The sequence below is a fragment of the Callospermophilus lateralis genome, chromosome 18 (assembly GCF_048772815.1).
Source record: "Callospermophilus lateralis isolate mCalLat2 chromosome 18, mCalLat2.hap1, whole genome shotgun sequence".
NCBI lineage: Eukaryota > Metazoa > Chordata > Mammalia > Rodentia > Sciuridae > Callospermophilus > Callospermophilus lateralis.
In genome coordinates, this window is record NC_135322.1 from 52771858 (window position 1) to 52797410 (window position 25553).

Sequence of the window (25553 nt, forward strand, 5' to 3'; positions counted from 1 at the left end):
CAGGGATGCACACTGTCTCTGGCTCTTCCTTTATTTTATTATAAATATTTTTTCAATTAGTGTCTTGTGGATGTACACGATGGTGTGTTCACACATGTACAAAGGAAAGTTAGATCAGATTCATTCCACGTGTAACCAGCTTTTTAAAAGCCTCATGGCATGTGGCTTTCTTTCCTGTCACCTAAAGTGTTTCTACAGCCTGGTTTTCAATAGCTGCAGTGTCCGTGCCTCATGAAGGTGTGTGGTTTCTTTAGCTACCCTCCACTTGACCTGTTGTTCCCAGGGTCCCACATTCTAAACAACACTTCAATAAGTGTATAACAAATAGACCTATCAAGAGCTTTTTGAATACTGAAGACCTTAAATAGTCCCTGCCCTATGCCATGGTGCCTGAGCCTGTTCTTCCTCATCTCTCACTGGTGGTGATATGTTTTGAGATTCCCAAGTTTAAAACATGTACATGGCGAACTCTTTGCATTTTCGTTTTCCTCCCCTTCGTTAGTTGGACGTGCCTTTCCCTGGCGTGGTCATGTTCCCTTATATCTCCCTTTCCCTCTCCTGGCTTCATGTTTTCACACTTGGTGATCCATGTGGGGTTTATTTTGGTATAAGTTGTGTGACAAGGACCTCCCTGTCTGTAGTTCTCTCCACTAGTGATCAACCCCAGTGCCATTGACTAAGCAAGCCTCCCATCCTTCCCACAGTGCCTGGAGATGCTGTTGTGTTACCCACTAAATTCTCATTTGGGTCTGTTCCTAGACTTTTCTCTTGATTCATTAATTTGTCTTGACTTGGGCCTGCACACAGTTGCCTTAAATATTTTATCTGGATACTGCCTGATAAAGTGCAATTAAAGTATAACAGTTTTTGTCAGTCATCTTTTTAACATGATTTTAATTTCACTTGTTTACTCCTCTGTGTGACTCCTATAGACTTTGTTGGTTCGGTGATCACCATGTCTATTCAAATCTATTAGAAATGTTAGTCAAGAAAGGTCTAATTAGATGACCATATTTTACTATAGACATCTGCCTTCAGATTGACTTTGATTCCATGATCAGAATTCTTTAAGCTAACCTTTCTGAGTACAAAGACATCTTTCCGTACCATAGCCAGAACCTCCTATTTCCAGATGGCTCATGAGGAACAAGAAACAAAATTGAATTTCATTCATTTTTAGTAGTTCTCTGACGTGTCAATACAGTCATAATAACAACAGTAGTAGCTGGGCATGCCGGTAATCCCAGCTATTTGGGAGGCTGAGGCAGGAAAATCTCAGGGTCAAAGCCAGCCTCAGCAACTTAGTGAGACTCTGTCTCAAAGTAAAAGGAGCTGGGGATGTGGCTCATCAGTTAAGCATTCCTGGGTTCAGTCCCTGGTACCAAATTAAAAAGCAAAATTCCTAACAGTAGACACTTTGTTTGGGGGAAAACAGGGAGGTGAAGAGAGAGGGATGCAAGGATATAGTCACTCATTCTGCACTTGGTGAGCTTGCATTTACTTCTGGCAATTCACTGATCTTTTCTAAACACTTAACAAACTGCTTAATGCTTTTGAATTTTTGCCACATGTATTTCCAGTCCATAATTCCCAGGTTGTAATGAGTGTTCTTCTCCTCATTGCTACTTTTTTTTTTTTTCTGGATTAAGTGAAACATTGCAAATGCATGGGAAGGAACACACTGAGATGTTAAGAAATTTCCTCTACAATTTGGTTAATTCTTGGAACAGGGCTTAGATCTCTGCCTGGTCATAGAAGGGATGGGGCGTTAGGTTGCTCTCCACGCATTTCATATTCTCTCTGTGGTGAAGGACTGTGGTTAAGATCAGCATTGGGATTTTGCATGAGAGGCTACTTGGAGGGTCGTGGTGCTTCTTGCCTGAGTATTCTTGGTTCCTTTCTTGGAAGGAAATCATTTTTAGAAGCAGCTGATTACCTTGCTTCTTTTTAATGTTGGGCTATCAGATACTGAACATGCGGGATTAAACAGGCCAGCATCTACACATTTGCAGGTTGTACATTTTTGGTGTCGTGGGTTGGGTTTCTCCTCTCTGGCTGGTTGTTGATTGCTTTTTCTGACCTCTGCATTGTTACTGTGTCTACCACAGCGAAGCCTCAGACTAGCGGAGGGAGAGAGTCAATGTTATTGGTGGAGACAGTCCCAGGTCTGTGTGTGTAACAAATGGCCTCAGAGATCCGTTAGCACTGTGATCCAGGGACCTTGAGCATCTCCCACACCTGTTGATAGTGCCTTTACCAGCTCAGGCGTTCATATCTCTTGCCACTCTATGAAGGAGGACTGTCTTCTTTCAAAACAACTCCTGGATCATCTCATTTTTGGGGACCTCCTTAGCCTTATGGTGTTGACATTTTGGGGATGCCACGGCACTGTTCCATTTGGACTGCTCTGAAATTTGGGGAGTTGTATGGCGAGTGGCAGGATGACAGGGAGGTCTGTAGATGGGATGGTTTCTGGAGTCTTGAGTGCAGATCCTGCCCCAGTCCCTTCACAGGGACTGTGTTAACATGAATGGTGACTTAACCTCCTCACACTGTGTTTCCCCCTCTTTAATTTGAAGTGGACTGTTGTAATGCAGCAGCATCACATGCATCAGGATTGAATGAGTTAATACTCATAAGTTCTCGGGACCCTGGCTAGTGTGTCATGAGGGTTCCGTGGATCTGAGAAGCCGAGTATTTCAAACAAAGACAAAGAAAAAAGACAACCTCTCTGGCTTTCTAAGAAGGGTCTTTCCATTAGAAACATCTGTTTGCACAAAATGAAGCTTATTGCTTTTACAAAACATTTTTATTTTCATTTAACAATGTAGTAACCAGAAGGTGGAGTTTTATTGCCAGCCAGATTCTGGGCTGGACTTTGTGATTTATTTCCTAAAGAATAAAGAATGGAAAGGTGGTAAAAAGAGTAACTTACCATTGCAGAAACTTGGAAGATGCTGCCTTAACTGAGTGATTAAGGTTAATGTCACAGTGATGTCAAGTTGATGTCATCTACTCCCTGAGGCGATGTGATGGGAAGAGTACTTTCCCTCAGTGATTTGTTGTTGTTGTTGTTTTTTTTTTTTTTTTTTTTTGCAAAAATCTATAACCTCAGTCTCATTAGGAAAAAAACACAGAGGGTCACCTCACAAATACCTGACCAGCTCCCTTCCAAAGTATCCAGGTCATGGGAGACAAAGAGAGGGGACCTCTCACAGATTGGGGGAGATGGAGGAATGTTTTAGTCAGCTTTTTCACCACTGTGACCAAAAAACCCTGACAAGAGCAGTTACAGGAGGAGAAATTTATTTTGAGGCTCAAAGTTTCAGAGGTCTCAGTTCGTAGATGACCAACTCTGTTCCTTGGGGGTCTGCGATGAGGCAGAACATCATGATGGAAATGTGTGATGGAGGACACAGCCGGGGACGTGATTCTTGGAAGGAGGTTGGTGGGGGCAGAGAACACACTAGATTTGCTCAACAAGGACAAAATATATTCCCCAAAGGCCCCAGGGACCCACCTCCTCCAACCACACCCCACCTGCCTACAGCTGCCACCCAGCTAATCCCCATGGGGGATCAATACACTGAGTAGGTTAAGACTCTCATAACCCAATCATTTCACCTTTAAGCTTTCTTGCACTGTCTCACACATGAGCTTTTGGGGGACACCTCACATTTAAACCGTAACAAGGAGTCATGACAACTATGTGCCCTGTGAGTTCTTGATCCCGATCCCAGGACAAAAGAAGGACATGCGTGGGAAAAGCTAGTGACATTGGGACAAAGCCTGTAGTTTAGTATTGGAAAGGAACCCCCCTCAATTTCTTAGGGTAAATGCTCCAGATGTGGAGGAGGAGTGTGTTGATGTCAGAGGAAGCTACAGAAAGGGCGTAGGAACTCTTCCATGAATCTACACTGATTCCAGGCTGCAAAGTTAAAAACAAACAACCTCGTGGTGCGTGCCCCTGGTTTAAAAATGTTCCATCAGTCTACAACAGGAGGGTGAAGAGTGGCAGCTCCAGGCCACCTCCCAAGGACAGGGACAGTTCAACATAGGCTTCCTCTGGAGTCCCTTCTAAGCATCTGAGCTTCTTTTTTCTGTGTTTTTTTTTTTTAAACGTCTTAAGCCGTCTTTTGAACTCCCATCCCGATTACACACCTTAGAAATTTCCAACCTTTTAATTATAGTACAATGTTCTAAAAAAAAAGTTTCTTTCTGGACACATGTTGGCTCTTCCCTAAGACTTATTTAAAGCGTGTTTGTTCAGCCAGTGTTGAATTTTATTTTCCACTTACGCTTCTGACCCATCCAGGTCCCATTTATATTGCCTCTGCCCTTGCCAGTCTTTCTAAAGCCTCCCAAATTAGCATCATCTGAGAATTTAATTAACTTGCTGTTTACTAACCCTCTCCTTTCAAGATAATTAATGAGGATGTTAAGTGACACTGGGCCTGACACGGCTCCCAGTGGCACCTGAGCAGGCACCTACTGGAGCGGAGCTTGGGGGCTGCGACCTCCCCCTTCTCGACCCTTCAGCCAGTGTGGAGGCCGCGGAGGGCCTCTGGCTGCGCCAGGGCAGGTACCAGAGGCAGACGATTGCTTAAAATCGGCCTTTCTCGCCTCGCCTTTTATCCACTCATTTTCTGCTTTGTTAATTAAAAAGCCTCATTTTACTTAGAGTGGAATGCTTATTTTTTGTGTGTTATTCCCTGGACAGAGTCTCCATTACCGGGCTTGAAATTAAACGAGCTGAGAATGTCCCTTTTGTTTGCGTCAAAGCAGCCGTGTGGCCTCTCCCGCGCCTCCCCACCCCACTCTCAGCTTAGCCCAGGTGACCCGAGGTTATCCTAGATCTGGAATTCAGCCCCGCCCCCTAGAACTCTCTGCGGTGATAGCAGTATCCTGCCTCTGTGCCGTCCAGCACAGTAGCCGCACATGGCTACTGAGCACTTGAAACGTGGCCAGGGTGACCGAGGACCTGAACTTTGAATTTGTACCCAACCTAATTTAAGTTTAATGGTCACACGTGGCTAATGGCTACGGTACCGGCCAGCTGCCACTGGGGACCTCTGATCTGCCTTGGGTTATCCGTGGCAGGTCTGAAAACTCCTGTGCTTTCCATACCTGCCCAGCAGCTGCCCTCGCTCACCGAGAAGGTAAACTGATTTCGCCATCACACTCAGCAAGCTGTAATTAGGAAGGTAAGTTTTCCGAAGGAAAAAGATGTTACTTTCTAAATCCAAATGTAAATGACTTGGATTATCCGTGTCACTGAGCGCTTCATTCATGCAGATAATTGAGAATTGACAGTGTCCTTTTCCCTCAATTACTTCCTGATAGTTCCATGTGTTACAATGGGGGAAACATGGAGCTGTTTTTAAATGGCTATGTTAATGTCCTCATTAATTTTACCTTTTTCTACCAATTAACAAATATTAACTCCTGTGGCAGAATTAAGTTGGCTTCCTTCCCTTAGGCAGCCGCCTTCACTCTGAACTCCCTCACCGCCTGCATCTACTCAGCTCAGCTCCCTGCCTCCTGTTTAGCAGAGTATAGCTCAACACAGAAGCCCTGGGTATTTTTTTTTTTTGGGGGGGGGGTCTTTGTAATTGATCACTCACAGGAAGGCACAGCATGGTGTCACAGAACTGGGACTAGAAGACCTGGGTTGACTCCCATGACCCCCGCTTGCAGGCCTCTTTCTCTCGTTTACATCTGGGGCAACCCCAGGTTGCAAACCCAATGCCTCGGGGCCGGGGGGAGCACTCGGGTATCACAGATGGGTGACATGCTAGGCCGGAGGGCACCTGCCGTGTCTTGTCTAAATAATTGTCGACATGAAGGAGTGTGGAACCAGTAGGGCCACATACTTCTTTCGAAGAGGCAGAACATCTTGATTGCATGGGAAATGGATGAATTTTTAAAATGTTCGCCATTTATTCAGAATTCTTAAAAAACACAGAGGGTTATTCAGCACAGACCCACAGGGCTGCCGGTCACTTTCAGTGACTCAGCTTTCTTGCCTGTCCATTACCCTGTGAAGAAAGACACCCAGCCCCTCCCTGTCCCCCACCCCGAGTGTCACAAGGTAGTTGTGGGAATCATTTGAACTGTGGAATGGCCAAACCCTTTGAAGTCGACACAGGACTGGAGACAGGTCAGACGGTGGGATTGAGAACATGTTTAGGTGCTGTTTTTTTCTAAGCCTAGACCTCCTGATCTTTGGGTTCTGGATGTCGGAATCATCTCTAGGGTTCTGCTTTACAGAGGTGCTCAGAAAGTGAACGTGGCGAGGAGGGAGAATCCAGGCAGGATGGTCAGCGAGTTTCCCCCTTCTCTGTGCTTCCTGGGTCTGTAGAGCCCTGGTGGTTTTCAGCTACTGGAGGGTACTGAAGCCGGCCTGGCCTCATTTTTGCTGCTGATAATTCCATCATTTGTTTGGGTACAAGTGGAGTCGGTTACGGCTACTGCTATGCTCAGAACACATGACTGACCTTGACCCCTGCTGGTGCAGCAGCACTCACTGTGGCCAGACCACTTGAGCACCAGGGTGCGTGGTAGAAGCACTCTCGAGCAGAGGGCCTTATGTTGGGAGTGTGGAAACAAGGATGAAGGTGAATTGTTCTCAAGTCATTTCATAATTCAGAGCTGAATGACTCTTGAGTAGGTGTTGACCTTCAGTTTAAAAACAGCTAATTTTTATATGACGTTTTCAAGCCTGACTTTTACTAAGTTTCGAAAGTCATGAGAAACTTGTTTTGCTTAGTAAAGAATGCGCATGTGTGCGTACAGCGTGTCTTCGCCCCTCTTCCTTGAGACCAGGCATGTGATATTCCAAACGGTTGGGTCAGTTTTTCAACTTCAGATCATGCATCAGCACACTGCCCACAGAGGGGGAAATCTAGCCAGCCATCTTCTGCTTTTCTGTGTGTGTGAGGGAATTGCTGGGGATTGAACTGAGGGGGTGCTATACCACCAAGTTACAGCCCTAGTCCTGTTTGTGTTATCTTCTTATTCTCCTTTTTTATTTCTATTTTCTTTCTTGAATGCCAAGACACAGTCTTGCTAAATTGCCCAGGCTGGCCTCTAACTTGTAATCCTCCTTCCTCAGCCTCCTGAGTTGCTCGGATTGTATGTATGTGCCACTGACCAGCTCAGCCACTTACTTTTATAAATAAAGTTTTATTGGAAAACAGCCGCACTGATCCTCTTGCCTATCATCCGTCACTGCTCTTGTGCCATGCCCATGGAGCTGAGTTATTGTGACAGAGAGGGTATGGCCCTCAGCACCCAAGATATTTACCATCTGGATGTTCACAGAAAAAAAGTTTGGTGATCCCTGGTTCTGACTAAGAGAAATGTGTCTTCTATGAGGCTGTGTTTTAATGAATCCTGGGGAAGCTGTGGACTAAGACATTATTCTACCCACACCATCCTTAAAAATGCAATTGTTGTCAGCTTGGCTGGCTCTGGTTTATTTCTGTGATCTGAAGAATTTGCTTATTAGATGTTGAATGCAATGACCCTGGTTTCATGGTAACTAACCCTGCCTCAGCCCCTCGCTAATGTACTGCTAGTCATTTTATTCAGGAGACTGAGTAGCTTTCAACATTTCTGTGGGAAGGACGCTGCTCATTAGTGGATGTGTGCAGCCTTCAGTTTAGCTAAAATCTGAATGCTTTCTCAACCTGAAACAGTGGGTATTATTCTAAATGTTAAGTAATATAGCTCTCTACAAAGACGGAGTGCTTCCCAGTCATTAGTACCCTGCTCCATCATCATTCCTCATGATAATGCCATCAAGTAGGTTCCTAGTGTTGCCATCCAGATCCTAGTGCTGAAGCGGGGACGGAAGGGTGACTTGCTGAAGGTCACGTAATAACAAAGCCCGTTGGCAATTTGTGTCATCTCATGAGTCATGTTGGCGCTGGGGAATGCAGCTGGCACCAGCAGGATGTACACCCAGAGGCAAGGCAGTCCTCCTAACAGGTTCTTCCCCAGCACAACCAATGATTTCATTAGCGAGGTAAGTGAACGGGCGATCGAGTAATTAATTCGTCTTTGTGTGGACCAAGGACCCCAGTGAAATCAGGAGGTGGGCAAGGCTCCCCGAGTCTTCAGGCCCCTCTGGACCAGATCATCACCACCTGACAACTCTGCTTTATCATTTTGCTTCACCATCTATGAAGCACGTTCACCTGGCTTTACTCCCCCAGCCTCACGGCCCCTTGAGTGTATGTTGCATGATTCCTCATTTTGCGCTGGAGATGACTTAAGTGTCAGAGCCTCTGGTCCTTGGCGTGGCTCCTGGGTGTCGAGCACTGAGTGGGAGGGCGCACTGTCCCTACCTTCAAGAACCTTCTGCCCGCGAGGGCCAATGTGCTGTGTACATGAAGTCCCTAACCAGCCACAGAACAGCAGTGTAGAAAGGCCTTGGAGTGATTCAGATTTTGAGTTCCAAGGAGGAACTTTTGCACCATTGCAGATAGAAACAGGGTGAGAGGTGGGGCGCTGGGGAGGGAGGACCTGGGATGAGCTGGATGGGAGTGCACGACGGAGGGGTGGCGTGCACCAGTGCACAGGTGCATGTACCTGCACACACAGTGGGCCGTGAGGACAGAGCTGGTGCAGCCCCTGCAGACAAGGGTGGTGTAGGGGACCCGTGGGGAGACCTGTAGTGGAGGACCTTTGTCACAGAGAGGAAATGATGACAAAAGTTTTTAGAGATGACAAATGTTCTCTCTCATTCTCATGGGAGGTGAAAGTGTGGTAGCAGGAAGCAGGCATGTGGACAGGCAAATGGGGAATAGAGGAGTGGAAGCCAGAAGAGTCCCCACTAGGAGAATCCAGGTGCTGCCGTCAGCTGGGGCTGGCCTGGGGTTCTCTTGGCCTTAGGGTTTTATAACACGGAAAGGTCACTGAAAGATTTGTGTTTTAAGACTTTAGCCTTTTAAAAAGGGCATCCACGGACTATATGAATACTGGGAGAGCAGGCTGCTGGCTTGAGACTCCAAAAAGACGTCATCTGCCATTTGGTGGGGGTGATGAGCGGCTGGCTGCCTCTTAATATTGTAGCCCAGGAAGGTGCCCAGCAGGTCTCAGTCCAGATGTTACCGTGTCCCCGCCGCATAGAAACTACTGACGTGCATAGTGTGCGTAGCTTCCTGGTGCTTTGTGGTTGGCAGGATTGTAGCTGTCCTCTCTCTGGTCCCCACCATTTTGCTAAATGCATTGCTTTCCAACCACTTGCCAGTTCTTTAGAGGTAGTTTTTTGTTTGTTTGTTTTTTGTTTTTAAACTTGAGTTTCACTGAGGAAAATCCCTCCTGGCCCTCCAGCAGGTTTTATGAACTGTCATCTGTCCAGAGTGAAATTAGTGTCCCGCCCCTCCCTGGCCACCTTGCCCCAGCAGATTGGCTTCTTCCAGGCTCATCACCGTTTCTTGGGCTGTTGGAACAGCAAACTTAGGCCCATGAGGAGAGGCTATTTTGGTCAGTGTGGGCTAGCCAATGAAACACTTTCCTGTATTTCACCATTTAGAAATAAATTTAATTTTTTTTTTTCGCTGACTGACCTTGTATCTCGTGTCACTGAGGGCTTAAGAGCAGAACCAGGTGGCAGAGGCGGGATCAGGGTGATTGGCCATCCCGGGGAGGATCTGTTAGGGGTAGGAGGCATTAGCAGATGGGTAGAGCACATCTGGGCATCTAGCTCCTAATCCCCTGTGGGGAATGGTCCCTTCCTCACGGGTCCTGGAATTTGAAAATAGAGGAAGGTAGACGCATACTGCTGTGTTTCAGGGTCCAGACAGCAGGGGTTCTCAGCCAGTCAGAAAATGATGATGTTCGTGTGCGGTGTACATGTGTACATGGAGGAGTCCTTCCCACTCTGACTTGTCAGAGCTGGGGACGGTGGAGCTGCGGTCTGTGTGTTCTGGGAGTGCCCTTTTGGCCCCGTCTTGCAGGTGTCTGAGCACTTTCACACGGCTCCATTGGCTTTGATAGACTTTATGGGTTTAGTACCAAAATATGTAGCAATTGTTTTTATCTCTTAAGGTGTCATAGACCCCACCAGTGCACGTCCTGGGTTCTGACAGCTTGAGTTACGACTCCCCTGGAGAGGCATCTGTGGAGGCTGCTGTCTCTCCCTGTCCTCTGTGATTTTCTTTTTCATGTCCTAGATGTTTCCCAGTGTATATCCAAATCTTGCAGTTACTTGCCAACTAATAGTAAAACAGCATAGTGATAGTAAACCTAGATGGAGAACCTAACTAGGTCTGTAGAAGAAATGGAAGAGTAGAATATTGATGACCTCTAAGTTGTCCTCTGGCTGGATGACATGTTGGCTGATTGGGAAGGGGAAGTCTTTTGTCACCACATACTAAAAAAAAGGAAGTCACTGAGTACAGTCATTCACCGTTACTACCTCCTCCCTAAAATCTTATTTAAATAAGCAGTAAATATTAGCAAACATACTTATTCTCAGTCACCAGGGAATGGAAAGTCCTGTGTGAAGCAAGTGTGCGAAGGAGTGATTTGTGGTGGGCACCAACAGGGTCGCCTCATGCCGTGGGACCCCAGAGGCAGGGAGATGGTTTTCCATCAGGGGTGTTGGGGAAGGGCTTCTGGTGGAAGTGCCCTCAGCTGAGCTTGAAAATTCCCTGGCATTTTGGCCTGTCAAGGAGGCCTTGGGGAGGGTTTTCAAGCAGGAAAAGTTACCAAAATTGGAAAGGTCCCAGTTGGTAGGTCAAATGGGAACTGGAGCGGAGGATTGAAGTCTGGGGTGGGGGAGGTGGGTTTGGACTGGATCTGACAGGTCTTGAAAGGGAATCCCAGACCAGGAGTAGAAGGGAGCCTGAGAGGATTTTCCATTTGTTCAGACCTTCAGCCAACCATTTTTAAGGACCTGCTATGGATCAGGGGCTGTGCTGAGGATAGAAAGACACACCTTGGCCCCAGCCTGGGAGATGCTGCTCAAGGCGTGGCAGAGGGCCAGGGCTCAGTGACCCCTGGTGGGGTCAGCGCAGCCGAGAGCTGCCTCTGGCAGACTGTGGGGCCCAGCCAGCCTGAGACTGAGCCTGGGAAGTCTCTGGAGCCTCAGTGGCCCATGAGCTGGGCCTTGATACAGTGGAGGAATCTGGCCATTTGTGTTAAATATTTATTTTCTTTTAGTCTGCTGGTTGGTCTTTCATACCTTTAAAAAACAAGAAACAAACAAAAACCACGAAACCCAGCTACTGTCATTTTACTTCAGTCACAATATGGGACTATTAACTTTTGAAATTCAATAGCATAACCCACTCCACCTTCTTTTCCAATTAATAAACTGGAATTCTCACACAACCTTTATATTCTTTTGGATTCTTTTATTCCCAGAGACCTTGTTTTTAGAAACAGGTAGGTAGTGGCTAGAGTAAATAGTCCCTCGTGTGAGCCAAACTTCAGGGAAAGAAACAGTTTTCTAGATATATCTTCAACCCTGAGCTACTTCTGATTGAGAAAGAACCAGCTGGTCAACTACGTCTCTAACATATCAGAACGTCATCTCCCTGCCTTGCCTGGCCCATCGTCTAAGACAGTGGTCACAAAATGAGCTTGCATCAGACAGACCTGGGGGCCTTGTTGAAACCCACATTTCTCCCCCTCCCGCTTCCCCCCACTTCTGTGGACCTGGACAGGGCCTGGGAATCTGCATGTCTGGTTTCCTGGCAGTGCTGATACCAGGGGTCCAGGGAGGCCCTTTGAGAACCTTGCTGAAAGCTGAGCGTCCCCTGGGAAAAGGAATTGCTGGATTCTGGACAGAACCTTCCTTCAGCGTGGCTTTTTCTCAAGGACTTCCACAGTGGACACCTTTCCCCACATGGGGACAGCCCCTCTCCAGCCTCCCTGGGGAGCCTTCCTTGCCAGCTTTGTGAGGAATCAGCCCCTCCAGCATCTGCTCACCTTGCAGGGCACGGGGCCCTGAGAAGTGGCTTGCAAGACTCCGCCGCTTCCCACCTCCTCTTCCATGCAGGCGCGGTGGTTCTCAGTACCAGATTTGGGTCTTAGAGTCTTGGACCTGAGCCCCAAAGAGCTGCAGTTGACTCTCCTCTGACTCCATTCCCCAGCCCACCTGTGTGGCTGCCAGACTTCAGGGTTCAGCTTTGTCCTTTTCCCCTGCTGGTCGATGCTGGGGCCCTTCCCTGAGAGACCCGCCCGCCCCTTTGTGATCCGGAAAGGATGTGAGGAAATGAGGGTGTTAATCTTCAGGGACAGCTTGAGGGAAGTGAACAGATACCCAGAGGTCCCCTAGCTCATGGGATGCTCCGGGTCTTTGAGCGCCTGCCCATTGGAATGATTAATTGATGTCCTCCACTCTGCTGAACAATTAAGGAAAGCAGGAGAAGGAGGGAAAAGTCTTCAGTTAGACCTAATTTGGCACCATATTGTTTTCTGTTAATCTATTTTGTTTTCTGTCCGTCTGTCCCAAGGGATGGGTGCCTTGCTGCTTGCTGAAGCATGCATAACTAATGTCCTCATTAAGGGCTGATCTGTTTATCAGGGCCATTCGAGGAAGCCAGCCTGCCAAACCTAGGCACAAGCTGGGGGCTGTTACCTCCCTCTGGGCCTTAGCCCCACCTCATTAAGCTGGTCCAGGCTATTGATTGGAAGCCTGTGTTTGGAAGAGTCTTACTTACTCCATGCATTATCTTGACAGATTGATCAGACCTGATTGAGAACCTCTTAAAGGAACGAACAGCTGTAATGGGAAAGTTGGACTCTGTCATCCGTTAGGATGATTCTGGGAGCAAGAAGAACAAGGCTGACATCTTGGAGCAATTGTATTTACAATTAACATGGCTGAAAACGATTGCCTCTATTGATCCCCCCTTCCTGCAATTACAGCCCCATTGTTTACATTCCAGCACTTCAGTTATAAAAAGGAAATTCAATAATTATTGCATTATTTAAAGTTAAAGTGCCACAGAGTTTGCTGGCTGCGCTTGCTGGTTGATTTAACGTTCAGTAAAATCCATGCTGAGCCCTCCATCTTGAGGCCGAACAATATCGGCTTTTAATGAGACTTAAAAAGCGGGGAAGGAGAGCAAAACTCGGTGCTCAGGGTGTTTGTCTGGGTTATTTATGGGGGAGGGGGAGCCCAAAAGCAGAGCAGAGAAACTAGCCGTGTCATCGCTCACCAAGCCCAAGTCACCACGTGGCTGTGCTCTGTAGATGGCCGTGCCCTGGCCTCTTGGCTCAGACTCAGGTGCTTTCTCAAAGAAGCATTTTTCTCTTTTTCACCCTGTTGGTCCCTTGTCCCCCTTCCCCAAGTGTAAGTGTCCCTTTCAACCTTCAGCAAAACCCATGATTTAAGGGAAAAGGGCAAAACTCTGGCAGCAGCCAGAATGATGGCCACCAGAGGCACTTGTGCAGAGGGAAACTCCTGCCCCCGTCCCATCAGTTTTCCCGTTTAGTTCAAGAGAGAAAGGAAATAAGATTAAAAAATCAATCAATTCTCACGAAGAAGAAGTCAGCCCTGTGGGTACTCCATATCCCCCATCCCTGTCACCCCCGCTGCCCCTGTCTTCTCTCATAATGAAAGTGATGAGGGTTTTTGTCAGCAAATCGCGGGAGCGTGGGAGAAGCCTCTGGGTCTGAGCGCCACATTCATGCTCTTAGCAGCAGCAGCCTGAAAGTTCAAGAGCTTGGGAGGAATTTTAAAGACCATTACATTTTTTTCTCGTGTTTGGTTGAAATTCTTCCACAGGCTCTGTTCCAGCAAGACATCTGGACAGGTGCACCCAGCAGGATGCAGAGCAAGGGGGAAAGAAGTGATGCCTCGTGCTTTGCCATCAAGAGTCACGCTTCCCACCACAGCCCCAGGAAGTTTTAGACTGCAGGTGTGAACCGGGAGAGGAAGATAAATAGAGCCAATTCTGACTTTTATGAAGTATCTGGAGCAGGCCAGTAGCGGGCAGCGGCTTCTGTGTGACTTTTTCATTAAGGAGGTGAATTCTTGAGTGCAGACATTGCATGATTTATCTGGTGCACCTTCCTAGAATCTGAAACAGTCTCTGGGAAAAGACAAGGGCAGAGATTTCAGGTCTTGCAGTTTCTCCTCCCTCTAGTGGGGCATGTCCATTTCCTGACTGAGGTCTCTTTTTCCCTAGCAGTTGCTATCCAAGCCACAGTAATGTCAACTGGGAGATGCAGATTATTGGGTCCCACCCAGACCTGATGAATCAGATACCCTGGAAGGGAGGGGCCTGGCCTTCAGTGTTGTAACAAGCCCCCCAGGTGCTTCTAATGCATGCTCAAGTTAGAGAACCCCTGGGCTGGAACACCAGTTGCATCGTAAGCCACCAGGCCCACCTTAGCCTACTTACCCGTCACCGGTGACAAAGCAAGATCTGGGCTCATGGTTCAGTGACCATGACAGTGCTAAATATTTGGGTAGTCCTTCACATCTTCCAAAGGATTTTCATGTATATTTTCTCATGTGGTTTTAAAAATGGGTTCTGAGGAAGACTGGGCAAATATAAATATCTTCATTTTACATATGAAATGGTACACCTGTTTGGACCACAGAGTGAATTATCATGGGGTTGGAGAAAGAAATAAGCAAACCCTTTTGCGTGACTTTTGGGGAATCAGGGAAGTGTTTACCAACCGTATTGACTGAGTTTCCTCCATCCCCTGGTCCTTTTCTGAGATGTTGGCATATGCTGTTCATTTCTAGTATATGGACATCCCAGTGAGCATAGCGATCCAGTGAACTGATAGGTTTTATGGCAAGGGCATGGTCATAGGATTTGGATCCTGGCTCTGCCTGCAACAAGACTTTGGGGGAGTTACTTAAGGGAAAAATTTAGCATCTTTTATAATGAAGAAGTAGGCCAATGTGCATTAGGATCCCCTGTCCATGTCATAATTTTGGTATATCACAGATTTTCTTACTGTCAACTGTGGGGTTCCTCTTTGGAATCTGGGAAGGGATGGGGATTCCAAAGAGGGAAATGTCAAATATGAAGTTCATTTCCAACCCTAATCCCAAAGACTAGTGTCTCAAAAAAAAAATGGTAACTAAAATGCAGGTTTATTTATTAGGGTAACTATGTGACAAGTATACTGTATTAAGCTTTTCATATGAATTGCCCCCATTGAATCCTCCTGGTGGTGCTGTCTTAACCTGGAGTGTGCTTAAGCCAGCATTATTGACAGCAGTTTGATGTTGGAGTGGAATGGACGCTGAAGTCGCTTGGGTGTTGTGGACCCTCTTTATATGTGAGGAGTTGTTTGAGGGCTGGGGAGTGGCGCTGGGGAAGAAGTACACCTCTGTGGATGGAGAAGGTCACCGTTCACCTGTCTTCTGTCTTGGTGAAGGGGGTAATTCTCAGATCCGGGGAGTTTTGGGTTGTTCCTGGAGGTTGGTTAGTACAGTGTTGGCTCCGTGGGGACACTTAGAACCACTCACCCACCTATTCTGAGCTCTGCAGGCTCTGATTTTGACTGTCATGGTACCAGCCTTCATTTTGCTTATGGTGCCATGCTCTGATGGGCACCTTTTTTAGGAAGGACCCCTGTGTGCCTGATGAGCTTCCTCCCCATGTGCAGATAGTGACACCACACTCCTTTATGGAGTTTTACTAAGAGGGATATGAAATCTGTTATGCCAAGGCATTGACATGTCCCCAAGTGCCCTTGTTTGTACTTTTCCACAAAATATTCAGAGCCCAGGCAGGTAGAGCCCAGCAGAGCTTCAGTCGTAGACCATGATTTTTCTTCTAAGATTTACTGTTCAGCTCAGGGCCACTGATACCGAGACTTTTGAGTCAGACAGTGTCGTTCGTGTAGGGGAAAGACGCAAGAATGAGAGGGAACCATCGTGGCTTGTTCCAGGACACGAAGAATCTGGCCTAGAAACCAAAAAATAGGGCAGAGCCACCCAAACAGATGGATCTAGGGAGCGTTTTGCTTCTTTTCCCTTTTTTTCTTCTAAATCGTGGTTGGGGCTTATATCTTCCGGTATCCGCAGGGATCCTACAGTGAAATAGGACTAAATTAGCATGTGCCAAGGACGAGGGCATGAGTGGATGAAAAGCCAAGATTAAACAAGAAAATATGTATATATTTAGGTTGACCTTTCACGCATCTTCCTAAAAATGTGACGTTAAATCTGAAGCTAACTCAACTGCACCGATTAAAAAATTAACTGCCCCGTCCCCCGGGTTCAGTGCATCTGAAAGGATTCCTTTTTTAGGACTTCAAGGTGAATGCCTGGGCCCGGAGAGTCTGGGGTTCAGAAGGCCCAAGATCAGCACAGTGTCCTTTGCTGGCTGTGGACTTGGAACTGAGTCCCAGGTCCCCCTCTTGACTGCTACATGCTCGGTGAGACCTTGAGGCCATCACATAACCTGGCTGAGCTTCCAGTTCCTTCAAGGACATGAGCCAAATGCAGCCCACCTCGTGGGGCTGTGAAGAGAAAATCAAACAGTTTGTGTAGGTGCTTCGCCAAGGGGAGGTGGTGTACGTGCCCAGTGGCAAGCCATCACCTGCTTACTCTTTATTTAGGAAAACCAGCAGGCTAAGTGTGGATCCCACCTTCTTCCCATTCTTTCTCCCCAGGTTTGCTGCTGAGATTTCATACCCTTTCCCTAAGAGAACCTCAGGCTTTGGCAGGCTGTGGTTAGCACTCTTATCGTCCAGGGGGGTGTTGTGCCAGTGGCCTCCCCGACTGTGGAGCCCTCAGCTTTGTGGACCGGGGAGGGTCTATGAAGGCCCTCCCACCTGCCTTTGTCTTTGGGTCTAACCAGGTGTCTCAGGGGCCTTCCAAGAAGGTCCCACTGCAGGGTTTCCTCTCTGCTCAGCATCAGCTGCCTGGTTTCCCCTTGGGTGGCCCATTTGCTCAGAGGGATTCCTGGGAGCTGCCTCAGAATGGGGTTATGTCACTTGTACCCTGAAGTGCGGCGAGGGTAGGTGCGGGCATGGTGCATCTCTGAGGAGACATCCTTGGTGAATCGGGCGCGCGTGTGTCAGAATGTACTTTGTCCATTTCTACTTTAAAGGGGAGGCCTTGACAAAACTTGATCAATATTTTGCATTCCATGCATGAAAAACCAGATGTTAGAAGTTTCCTATTATTGGGGAGGAGGAGGGAGCTGGGGCCCCTCCAGATTTATAGAAATCAATGTTCTCTGACAGAAGTTGGTTGGTTTTCCTGGGAAACAAGTAACAGGAACACATTTTTTTGATTTTCACGATGAATTATTTTCTAACAAGAGCCCTCTTTGACTTTCAGTATTTGGCCAGGGTGAACGAGTGCCACATACTAATGGAGTAGAATCCCACCAAGCCACACAGCCTGGTCTCTGTTCCTTCATTTCTATTTTAATTATTAATTTGCCTTTTGCACTCATTTTGCGTGCCAGGCTCACTGTCGCAGGCGCCTCTTACTATGGGGAGCGACTTTCCTTTCTGGGTTTTTCTCCCTGAACCAGATGTAGAAGGGAAGTCACAGAGACGGACGTGGGACCTCACACGTGTCCATCTCAGGGACATAGGGTGTCATTGTCCAGCTACAGGGACGAGCGTTTGAGAACATGAGTAGCTGTGGAAGAACAGAAAGAGGTGCAAGAAAGCCCTCTGGCCTGGGCGAGCAAGCCTGCCCCTGACATTCCCAGCAGTGGGGACTGGCCGCCACATGCTTGTCACCCACGTTCCTAATGGCTTGCCCGGAGGATGGTCTGGTCTCTGCCGCGCACTGTTAATTGGGTGAAGACGGAGATTGTTGAGCGCTTTTTCTGCTTCCATATATGTGTCAAACTGGGTCTTCTTTCTTTCCCGTGGGTACTTCTCAGCTTTTAGGAAGTGAATTGTGTTGTCAAAGCATAGAAATTTCTTCCAATAAAAACTGATTCCACCTATGCAGTACTTATAACCCAGCCTTTGGCAGGCACATTTATTTATTTACTCTTCCATTGTGGTGTGCTGGGGATTGAACCCAGGGCCTTATGCGAGGCAAGTGCTCTACCACTGAGCCACATCCCTATCCCCCATGGGTGCTGTGTGTGTGTGTGTGTGTGTGTGTGTATTTTAGTTGTAGGTGGACATAATACCTTTATTTTGTTTATTTTTATGTGGTGCTGAGGACTGAACCCAGTGCCTCACATGTGCTGTGCAAGTGCTCTACCACTGAGCCCCAGCCCCAGCCATGGTTGCTTTTAAACCAGCCAGTGAGCCAGGGAAACTTCAGTGGGATTCAAGGCTGTTGGCAGAGGCTGCCCAAGCTGAGCAGGTATGGGTGGGTGGACCTCAGTTGTAGCTCTTCATTGTTTAGCTGCTTGACCTTCCTTTCTTCATTTCTTATGCAGGAGGTCACCCTTCCTCAGCAGTAGTGTGTGGGAAGCTTTTTTTTTTTTTTTTTTTTTATATGGTACTAGGGAATCAAACCCAGGGCCTTGAGAATGTACTAGCCAAGTGCTCTCTCTACTGGTAAGTTGTATCTCCAGCCCCTCACAACCCACCCCATTTTTTGGGGGGTTTAAACCCAGGGGCACTTAACCACTGAGCCACATCCCCAGCCCTTTTTAGTTTTTAATTTGAGACAGGGTCTCACCAGGTTGCTGAGGCTGGCTTTGAACTTGTGATCCTCCTGCCTCATCCTCCCTAGCTGCTGGGATTACAGGTATGCGCCACCATGCCTGGGCCACCCCGCCCCCCCAGCTTTTTTTTAAAGTGAGCCAGGAGACCCCTGTTGCTTCCCAGGGTCCCAGTGTATAGTCTCATAATAGTATTTGAGCCCAACAGATGCCTTCTCATATCCTCTGGCAAGTCCTCTTTGTCACCACTGTCACTGCCTGAATCTCCTGCAGGTAAAGCCCTTAGGGTTGGGCATATTGTGGGTATGTGTGTTTATTTACACACACGTGTTGCAGACTCTTAGAACTGAGCTGAAACAAACCCCAGCAAATGGGCTCCACCGCCAGCCGTCAGTGGGTCCCTGGGGATCCCGTGCTGCAGCACGCTAACCACAGCCCAAGTTAACGTTTTCTTTCATTTTTTGAAAACCACACTCTGGAGCTGACAGAGGAAGGCAGGGAGGCATCGTGAACACAGAGTAAAGAAAAGAGGATAAAGTAAAGCAAAGCCTGGGCCCCCCAGCTCCCCATTGGGAGAGCCCTGTGATAGAGGCGGAGCGTCAGGGAATCCAGGATTTGCGTGGGAGAAAAATTTCCTGGCTGGCGAGGAGAGCAAGAACTCTGAGAGGAGGCAGCTCCAGTATTGAGTGTACCACTGGGATTTGTGCCTTGGTGAATTCTTCATATATTACAGTGAATTTAATTAAATACATTGTGATCCCAATTGAGGGTATTCTAATTAGCTGGGTCAGGAACAAATTATTCTCCCTCCTTCTCCAAATGAAAACATCTCTGCTCTTCTACAGGGAAAGCATGTCCTTGGCTGGCTGACTTGCCCCATGGAGTTCCCTTCTACCTCCTGAGCCCTACCTTCTGCTGCTGGTTCATGTTATGCAGGTTCTGAGGGTGGCATTCTGAAGCCAGTGCCACTCAGGAGAGAGGAGGAGCTGGCCAATAGCATCAAGGAATTGACCCATTCAAGACTGAAAAATCACTGGGTGGTGGGGAGAAGAACCCAGAGGTAAGGGCCCTGCTGCTGGCCCTGGATCCATTTCCTCCAGGTTGGACAGCCTGAGAAGTAGCAAGAAACGAGAACAGGACTTATCACACAAATCATCAGTAGACCCCGGTTCTAAGTGGAAGTTTGAGGTGGGATGTGACTCTTGTCAGCAGATGTCTTTTAGCAAACCAGTCATAGTTGATCCTGAATTTTTATTTTATTTTATTATTATTTTTTTTTTAGCATCTTGGAGAATGAACTTGGAGTAAAAAAAGCAAGCTTGGAAGTTTGAATTAAACTTTTATATCAGTTTCTAAGACAAGACCCTAATTGTTCCCTATGCCCATTATCAGTGGAAGAGACTGTGGCCCTGGTTTCCTCATTTCCTTTTATTCTTTTCTTCATGATTGGTGGGGTATGGCTATTTCCTTTCTGAAATGACCCTCAAATTACAGACAAAGGAATTTGTGGTGGTATAAGAGATTGCATTTGAGCAGCATGAGCTCCAGGATAGAGTGGTTTTGAAATACCTTCATCATTTTTTTTTAAAGCAAGAGTTATCAGTACGATGTTTATTTCACTTGAAGATCTATACAGCTTTATCACGCAGGAGCCCTTGGATTTGAGGACAAAAGATATTTGACATCTTAGTTCCCATACAGCTCTCTTTGGCCATGATATCCCTGTCTTCTGGCTCAGAGACTGGAAACCCCAGCCATCTGGAGTCGAATCCTCCCATCCATATTAAAATTTTGTGTTTAAAATTCAGTGCCTTATTGCGAGGAATCCTGTTTCATGGGGAGGTAATATGGGTTTGGAAGATGAGGCTTTCGTGATTCTTGCTCTGATTTCATAGCTCATGATACTACTCAAATCCCTTGATGAAATGTATTGCTTTGGACTGTGGTCATTCTCCCTGTGAGCTTTCATTCACTCAGTTCTAGCTGAAGCTTTAACAAGCAGAATTCCTGGGGTCTCAGTGACCCACGACATTAGTTCCTGGTTCTTGCACAGGTTTCCCGCTCTCCGTTCCAGGTCATGTGGTTGCTCCCAGGACTATCCCACCGGAGCTTTTGCCTTTTGAGGGGCCTGTGAAGAAGTGGAGGAGAATGAACGTGGGCGGGCTCACCTTTTCCTTCACCTCTGCCCTGCCAGACCATCCTTCTCCCAGGAGTGTGGCCACCAGAAAACATGGCCTTGGTGCTTCCCCTCCTTCCAAAGTCCTGTGCAGGGAGCCTTGTCTGTGGAGAGGCATGACGAAGATAAACCACTTAAAAATCAGCTCCCATTTATTTTTAGAAAGTTAGCTTTTTGTTGTCATTTGTAAATTTTTTAGCATTTAGCACTGGGCTCTCCTAGTTCTTTCATCTCCTGGTTGTGAAATTATTCTAGGGCAGCTGTTACAGGTAGGGATTTTATTTTGTTCCAAGCTCCACATTTGAGTGTGTTGAGTCACCCATTTTGGGCGGTGGGGGTGATCATTCTCCCTTGGTGCCTCTGAAGCCCTTTGCATCCAAACCTCCAGCTTGGCAGAATTTATTGTGGGATGTTTTGGTGGGCTCCCATGCTTGGGGGCCTCAAGTCCCCTCTAGTGAGTTTGCTATGCCACCTGGTTGGTGCATTTATATTTCATCCTCTAGCAAGGTGCATGCGTCCTTCTGGGTTTTTCACACTTTGTCAGTGGACATAGACTATTGCATTGAGTGTGTGGGCCTTGGGCAGTGTCATTAGATGGGATGCCCTCGTAGAGCCATTCTGGTATTTTTGGCCTCATGTGGAACACAGGACATTTCAACCACTGCAGCTTCTTGGTGTCTTGCATTATAAGTGGTGCAAGGAAAGGATCCCAGCAGGATCTGAAACTGTTGTCAAGGCATGGACATGGGACAGAAGCACTGTGGTCAGAAGATGAGCAACGCAAAGCCATTCCAAGGCATTTGTCGTGCACCTGGCCAGACCTGGGTGACAGGGTGGAGATGAGTTGGTGAGGAGAAAAAGGGAAGGTCAGAGTATCAATGCACACATTAAACACTTGCATTATCATCTAAATTCACTCCTCCAGAAGGAGGCTGAGTGCATGAAGGAGAGAGGGGGGGTGAACCCCAGGTTCTGGTTGTTTCTCTCCCACTACCTGGGTTGACTTGGGTTAGTTACTTATGCATTTTGAGATTGTTTCCCTGGTTTCATGCACACCCAGTAGGAAACTCCCTCTTCCCTTCACATGAGCCATTTGCAAGGAAGAAGACAGCCTTTGTACAACAGGAGCATGCTGGTTCCCTGACTGTTAGGGAAAAGGGGCCACAGCTTTCAGGACTTTCTCCAGAGACTCAAAACCATGGTAGATTTTATTCTTGGATGATCTTTAAGAGTCCTAGGCACAGAAGTCTGGGGTCTGCTAACTCTTTGCATGATGCCAACTGGACTTGTACCCCAGAGTCATTCCTATGTGTGCTGCTTCCGGCTGGTCTTTGGGCCTTCATGCTCTGAACTCGGTACTGTGTCTGCTAAACACAACAGAGAACATAATTGTGACCACTCTGTAAACCCCATGACCAATGACATTGACCAGTGATGAGCCAGATGACCATGAGAGATTGATAGGGAACCACTCTGGAGAAAATTTTCTGTCATTCCTTAATCCAGAGGAAATCCTAATTTTGGATCCTCCCAATAGACTGCATTTTAAATACAAACACTTCATTGTCTGTCTCGTGGAAAGGCCAGACAGCAGCTTTGGCACTGTTTTATAGACCTAGGATGTTGTATGGTGTGATGGCCTCCAGTTGTCACCAAAGCAGAGGGTAGCTGGCTTTATCTGAAAGGGGCCAGATCGTGATGCTTTAAGCTCCACGGGCCTTACCATCTCTGTCATTGTCGTTCACGCTGATGCTCCTGAGGCAGCCACAGGTTGTATATCAATCAGTGGATGTGGTTGTGTTTCAGTAAAACCTTATATACAAACTCAGGCAGTGGAGGGCTGGGTGGGGATATTACTCAGTGGTAGAGAGCACTTGCCTAGTATGTACAAGGCCCTGGGTTCTGTCCCCAGTATCACAAAAGAGAGAGGGAGAGGGAGAGGGAGAGAAAAGAGGCAGTGGGTCAGATTTGGCTGGTGGACTGTGCTATCTGCCAATCTGGTCTTTGGAGAGTGAAAGGTACACCAGGGAAAGCCAGGAAAACAAAAAGTTGTACAAGAAGGTACAAAAAAATTGAGTGACCCTGGGAGGGCACAGTCGATGAGAGGTGTTAGTAGCACTCTGGAGAGCCACCTGTGAGTGGACGTTGGGGACATGGGAATGCGAGTCACCTCACTCTTCAGAGGGTGCTAGAGAAGTGGACCCTTTAAGGAACCTTATCATGGATCATCCCGTTTGCCTGTTCCAGCCTGTCCCCCAGTGGCACGCCTCTGGCTGTGAGCGTGGTGGTGGTGGCTTCCAGCAGCTGACCCAGGGCATGCCCCTCTGCTTTGTCCCTGCAGCACCTGCAGCAGCATGAGAGTGGCGTGGAGGGCGAGAGCTGCTACTACCACTGCGTTCTGTGCAACTACTCCACCAAGGCCAAGCTCAACCTCATCCAGCACGTGCGCTCCATGAAGCACCAGCGCAGTGAGAGCCTGCGCAAGCTGCAGCGGCTGCAGAAGGGCCTTCCGGAGGAGGACGAGGACCTGGGGCAGATCTTCACCATCCGCAGGTGCCCCTCCACTGACCCAGGTGAGTCGTCTTGTGGGCACAGGAGGCCAAGGTGGACCTGGGCATTGGCCTCTGAAGGACTGTCTCATGTCTTCTGTTGGGGGATGACATGCCATTGCTGGACTTTCAGGGGACTGTATGTTCTGGAAGGAAGGCACATGGTACCTTTATTTATTTACTTATTTACTTTTAATAACACTTTAGTACCACTTCACTTTGCGGATACACTTGGGTGTATGGAAGCTACAAGCCACTACTGGAGAGTGGGCCCAGAAGATCTGCCCCTGTCCCCAGGTTCCTCCAGCATGTGCTCTGGATTCCGTTATTGGTCCGACTGACCTAGCAAATGCTAAGCTGCATGCCTTGCTCAGTATTAGGAGTAGGCAGTTTGTGGCCTTGAAGTCTGTTAAAAATGAACTTCAGAGAGGATCAAAACCCGTACTTGTTGTAAAAACCCTGATCGTATTTGAGAGTGATTCCCTGTTGTTCTGTGGGTCTGGGCTGTTTGCCGCTTCACCCAGTCGAGACCTTCTGGTGGACACGCTCCTTTCTCCATCTCCTGCCATCTCATCTGTGGTCACCTTTCTTCCTTCTTTCTCTTTGTGACCAAGATTGTTTCCCTGGCTTCATGCACACCCAGTAGGAAAACTCCCTCTTTCTTCACATGAGCCATTGGCAATGAAGAAGACGTCCTAAAATCAACAAAGAAAAAGCCCTCGCTTACTCCTCAGTCCTCACTCTGTTCACAACTGAGTCTTCAGGATTCTTGGAAGAACCATCCGTATCGCTGGTCTCCAGCCCATGACTCGGCCAACCATCTTCTGTATTTTTCTTTTACCAAACCACCCCTGGGAAGGGCAGCGGTGACCTTCGATTTGCCCAAACCCAGAGGCTGCCTGCTGGTCTTTGTTGGATAAGGTTTCCTGGTCCCTTCTGGAACCTCCTTTCCCTCCAGAACTCATTTCTTTGTCATCCTTCTGCTTCTCTTGACAGTCGTCCATGCCCATCCTTGGCTCTCGGTCCTCAGCCGACCCCTTACGTAAGTGTCACTGGGCATTAGGCCCTGGTCCTCAGTCCTCAGCCTCTTGAAGCTTTGACCAGAGGTTGCCAAGTGCCCTCAAACGGCCTCCCAGGTGCCTGGCTGCTGCCACCCTATGCCCTTCCTTGTCCCTCGGTCTCCTGTAGCACCTTATCAGCCACTGGGCCATGAAGCTGCATGGGGTTTTAGTTTTAATGCTACCAAATTGTGCATTTTTATAGTTTTTGAAGTTATGAAAAATGGTGGGACCCTTCCGTTCCCCAGGGGAATGCCTTTCAGTTGTTGGATGATTCTTTCGCCACTGCCACTTATTTCCATATTGGCCAACGTGCTGCTACTATCGTGTCTTGATTCTTTTAAGATTTTGAACATTATCTTTTGGCTTTCTAGTCTGAACAATGACAGTTTCACTAGTGTGCTGTTCTGTACACCCTCCCACTCCTACCCAGGGCACACATGCTCATCTTCAAGCTCATAGACCCCACCCCTACACCCGGGTGCCTCCCACACCAGTTCACAAACACACAAGACACCACACCCACTCACCAGCCTCTTCTTAAACACACTCACCACCCCATAAACAGGGCCTCACACCCTCCACATTCCACCAGTACACCCAACAAATACACGGACACTGCACCCCATACTTACACACCCCACAGACCTGCTGACACACTCTGCATGCATACACACACCCCAACAGACACTGTGTCCCACCCGGCCTGTGCCTCCCCCCACCACCAGGGCCTCCCCATTCTCACAAGCCCCCTGCACACTACATCTTCCCCTCCCTCCGTCTTCTGTTATGAAGAAATAATAATTTGGGGTTATATTAATATTCAGTGTTTTCATTATTATAACTCTATAAATATTCATCACAGCTGAGCCATGTAGAGTCTTATAATTTCATTTACCTTCTTGTACAACTTTTTGTTTTCCCTGGCTTTCTAGGTACCTATGATTAATTCATGGCTCACCTTACTCTGCCATATTAGATGGTTCCTAATCTCCGAGCGCCGTGTGCTGTCGGTTTCTGTGTTAGCCCCATTTCCTCCTGGAGGCGTCCCTTCCAAGCCCCTCCAGAGCCCCCTGCCCGCGGGCTCCTGTGGGTGTCTTCCCGGGCTCCTGGGCTGTGCCTGCTCCAGGGAAATGACACCACTGTTCCCAGTGACAGGTGGTGCCCGAGTGGAGGGATTTTCCTCCTTCTC

At 47.8% G+C, this 25553-nt stretch overlaps 1 protein-coding gene across 2 annotated transcripts in view; it reads left to right on the forward strand.

Moving 5' to 3' along the window:
• Zfhx3 (zinc finger homeobox 3) overlaps positions 1-25553 on the forward strand; it is a 241039-nt gene that overhangs the window by 123270 nt on the left and 92216 nt on the right. For both annotated transcript variants that reach the window (XM_076839379.2, XM_076839378.2), the window contains exon 4: positions 23096-23327. In XM_076839379.2, the coding sequence (XP_076695494.2) occupies positions 23096-23327 (232 nt within the window). The remainder of the gene's footprint in view (positions 1-23095; positions 23328-25553) is intronic.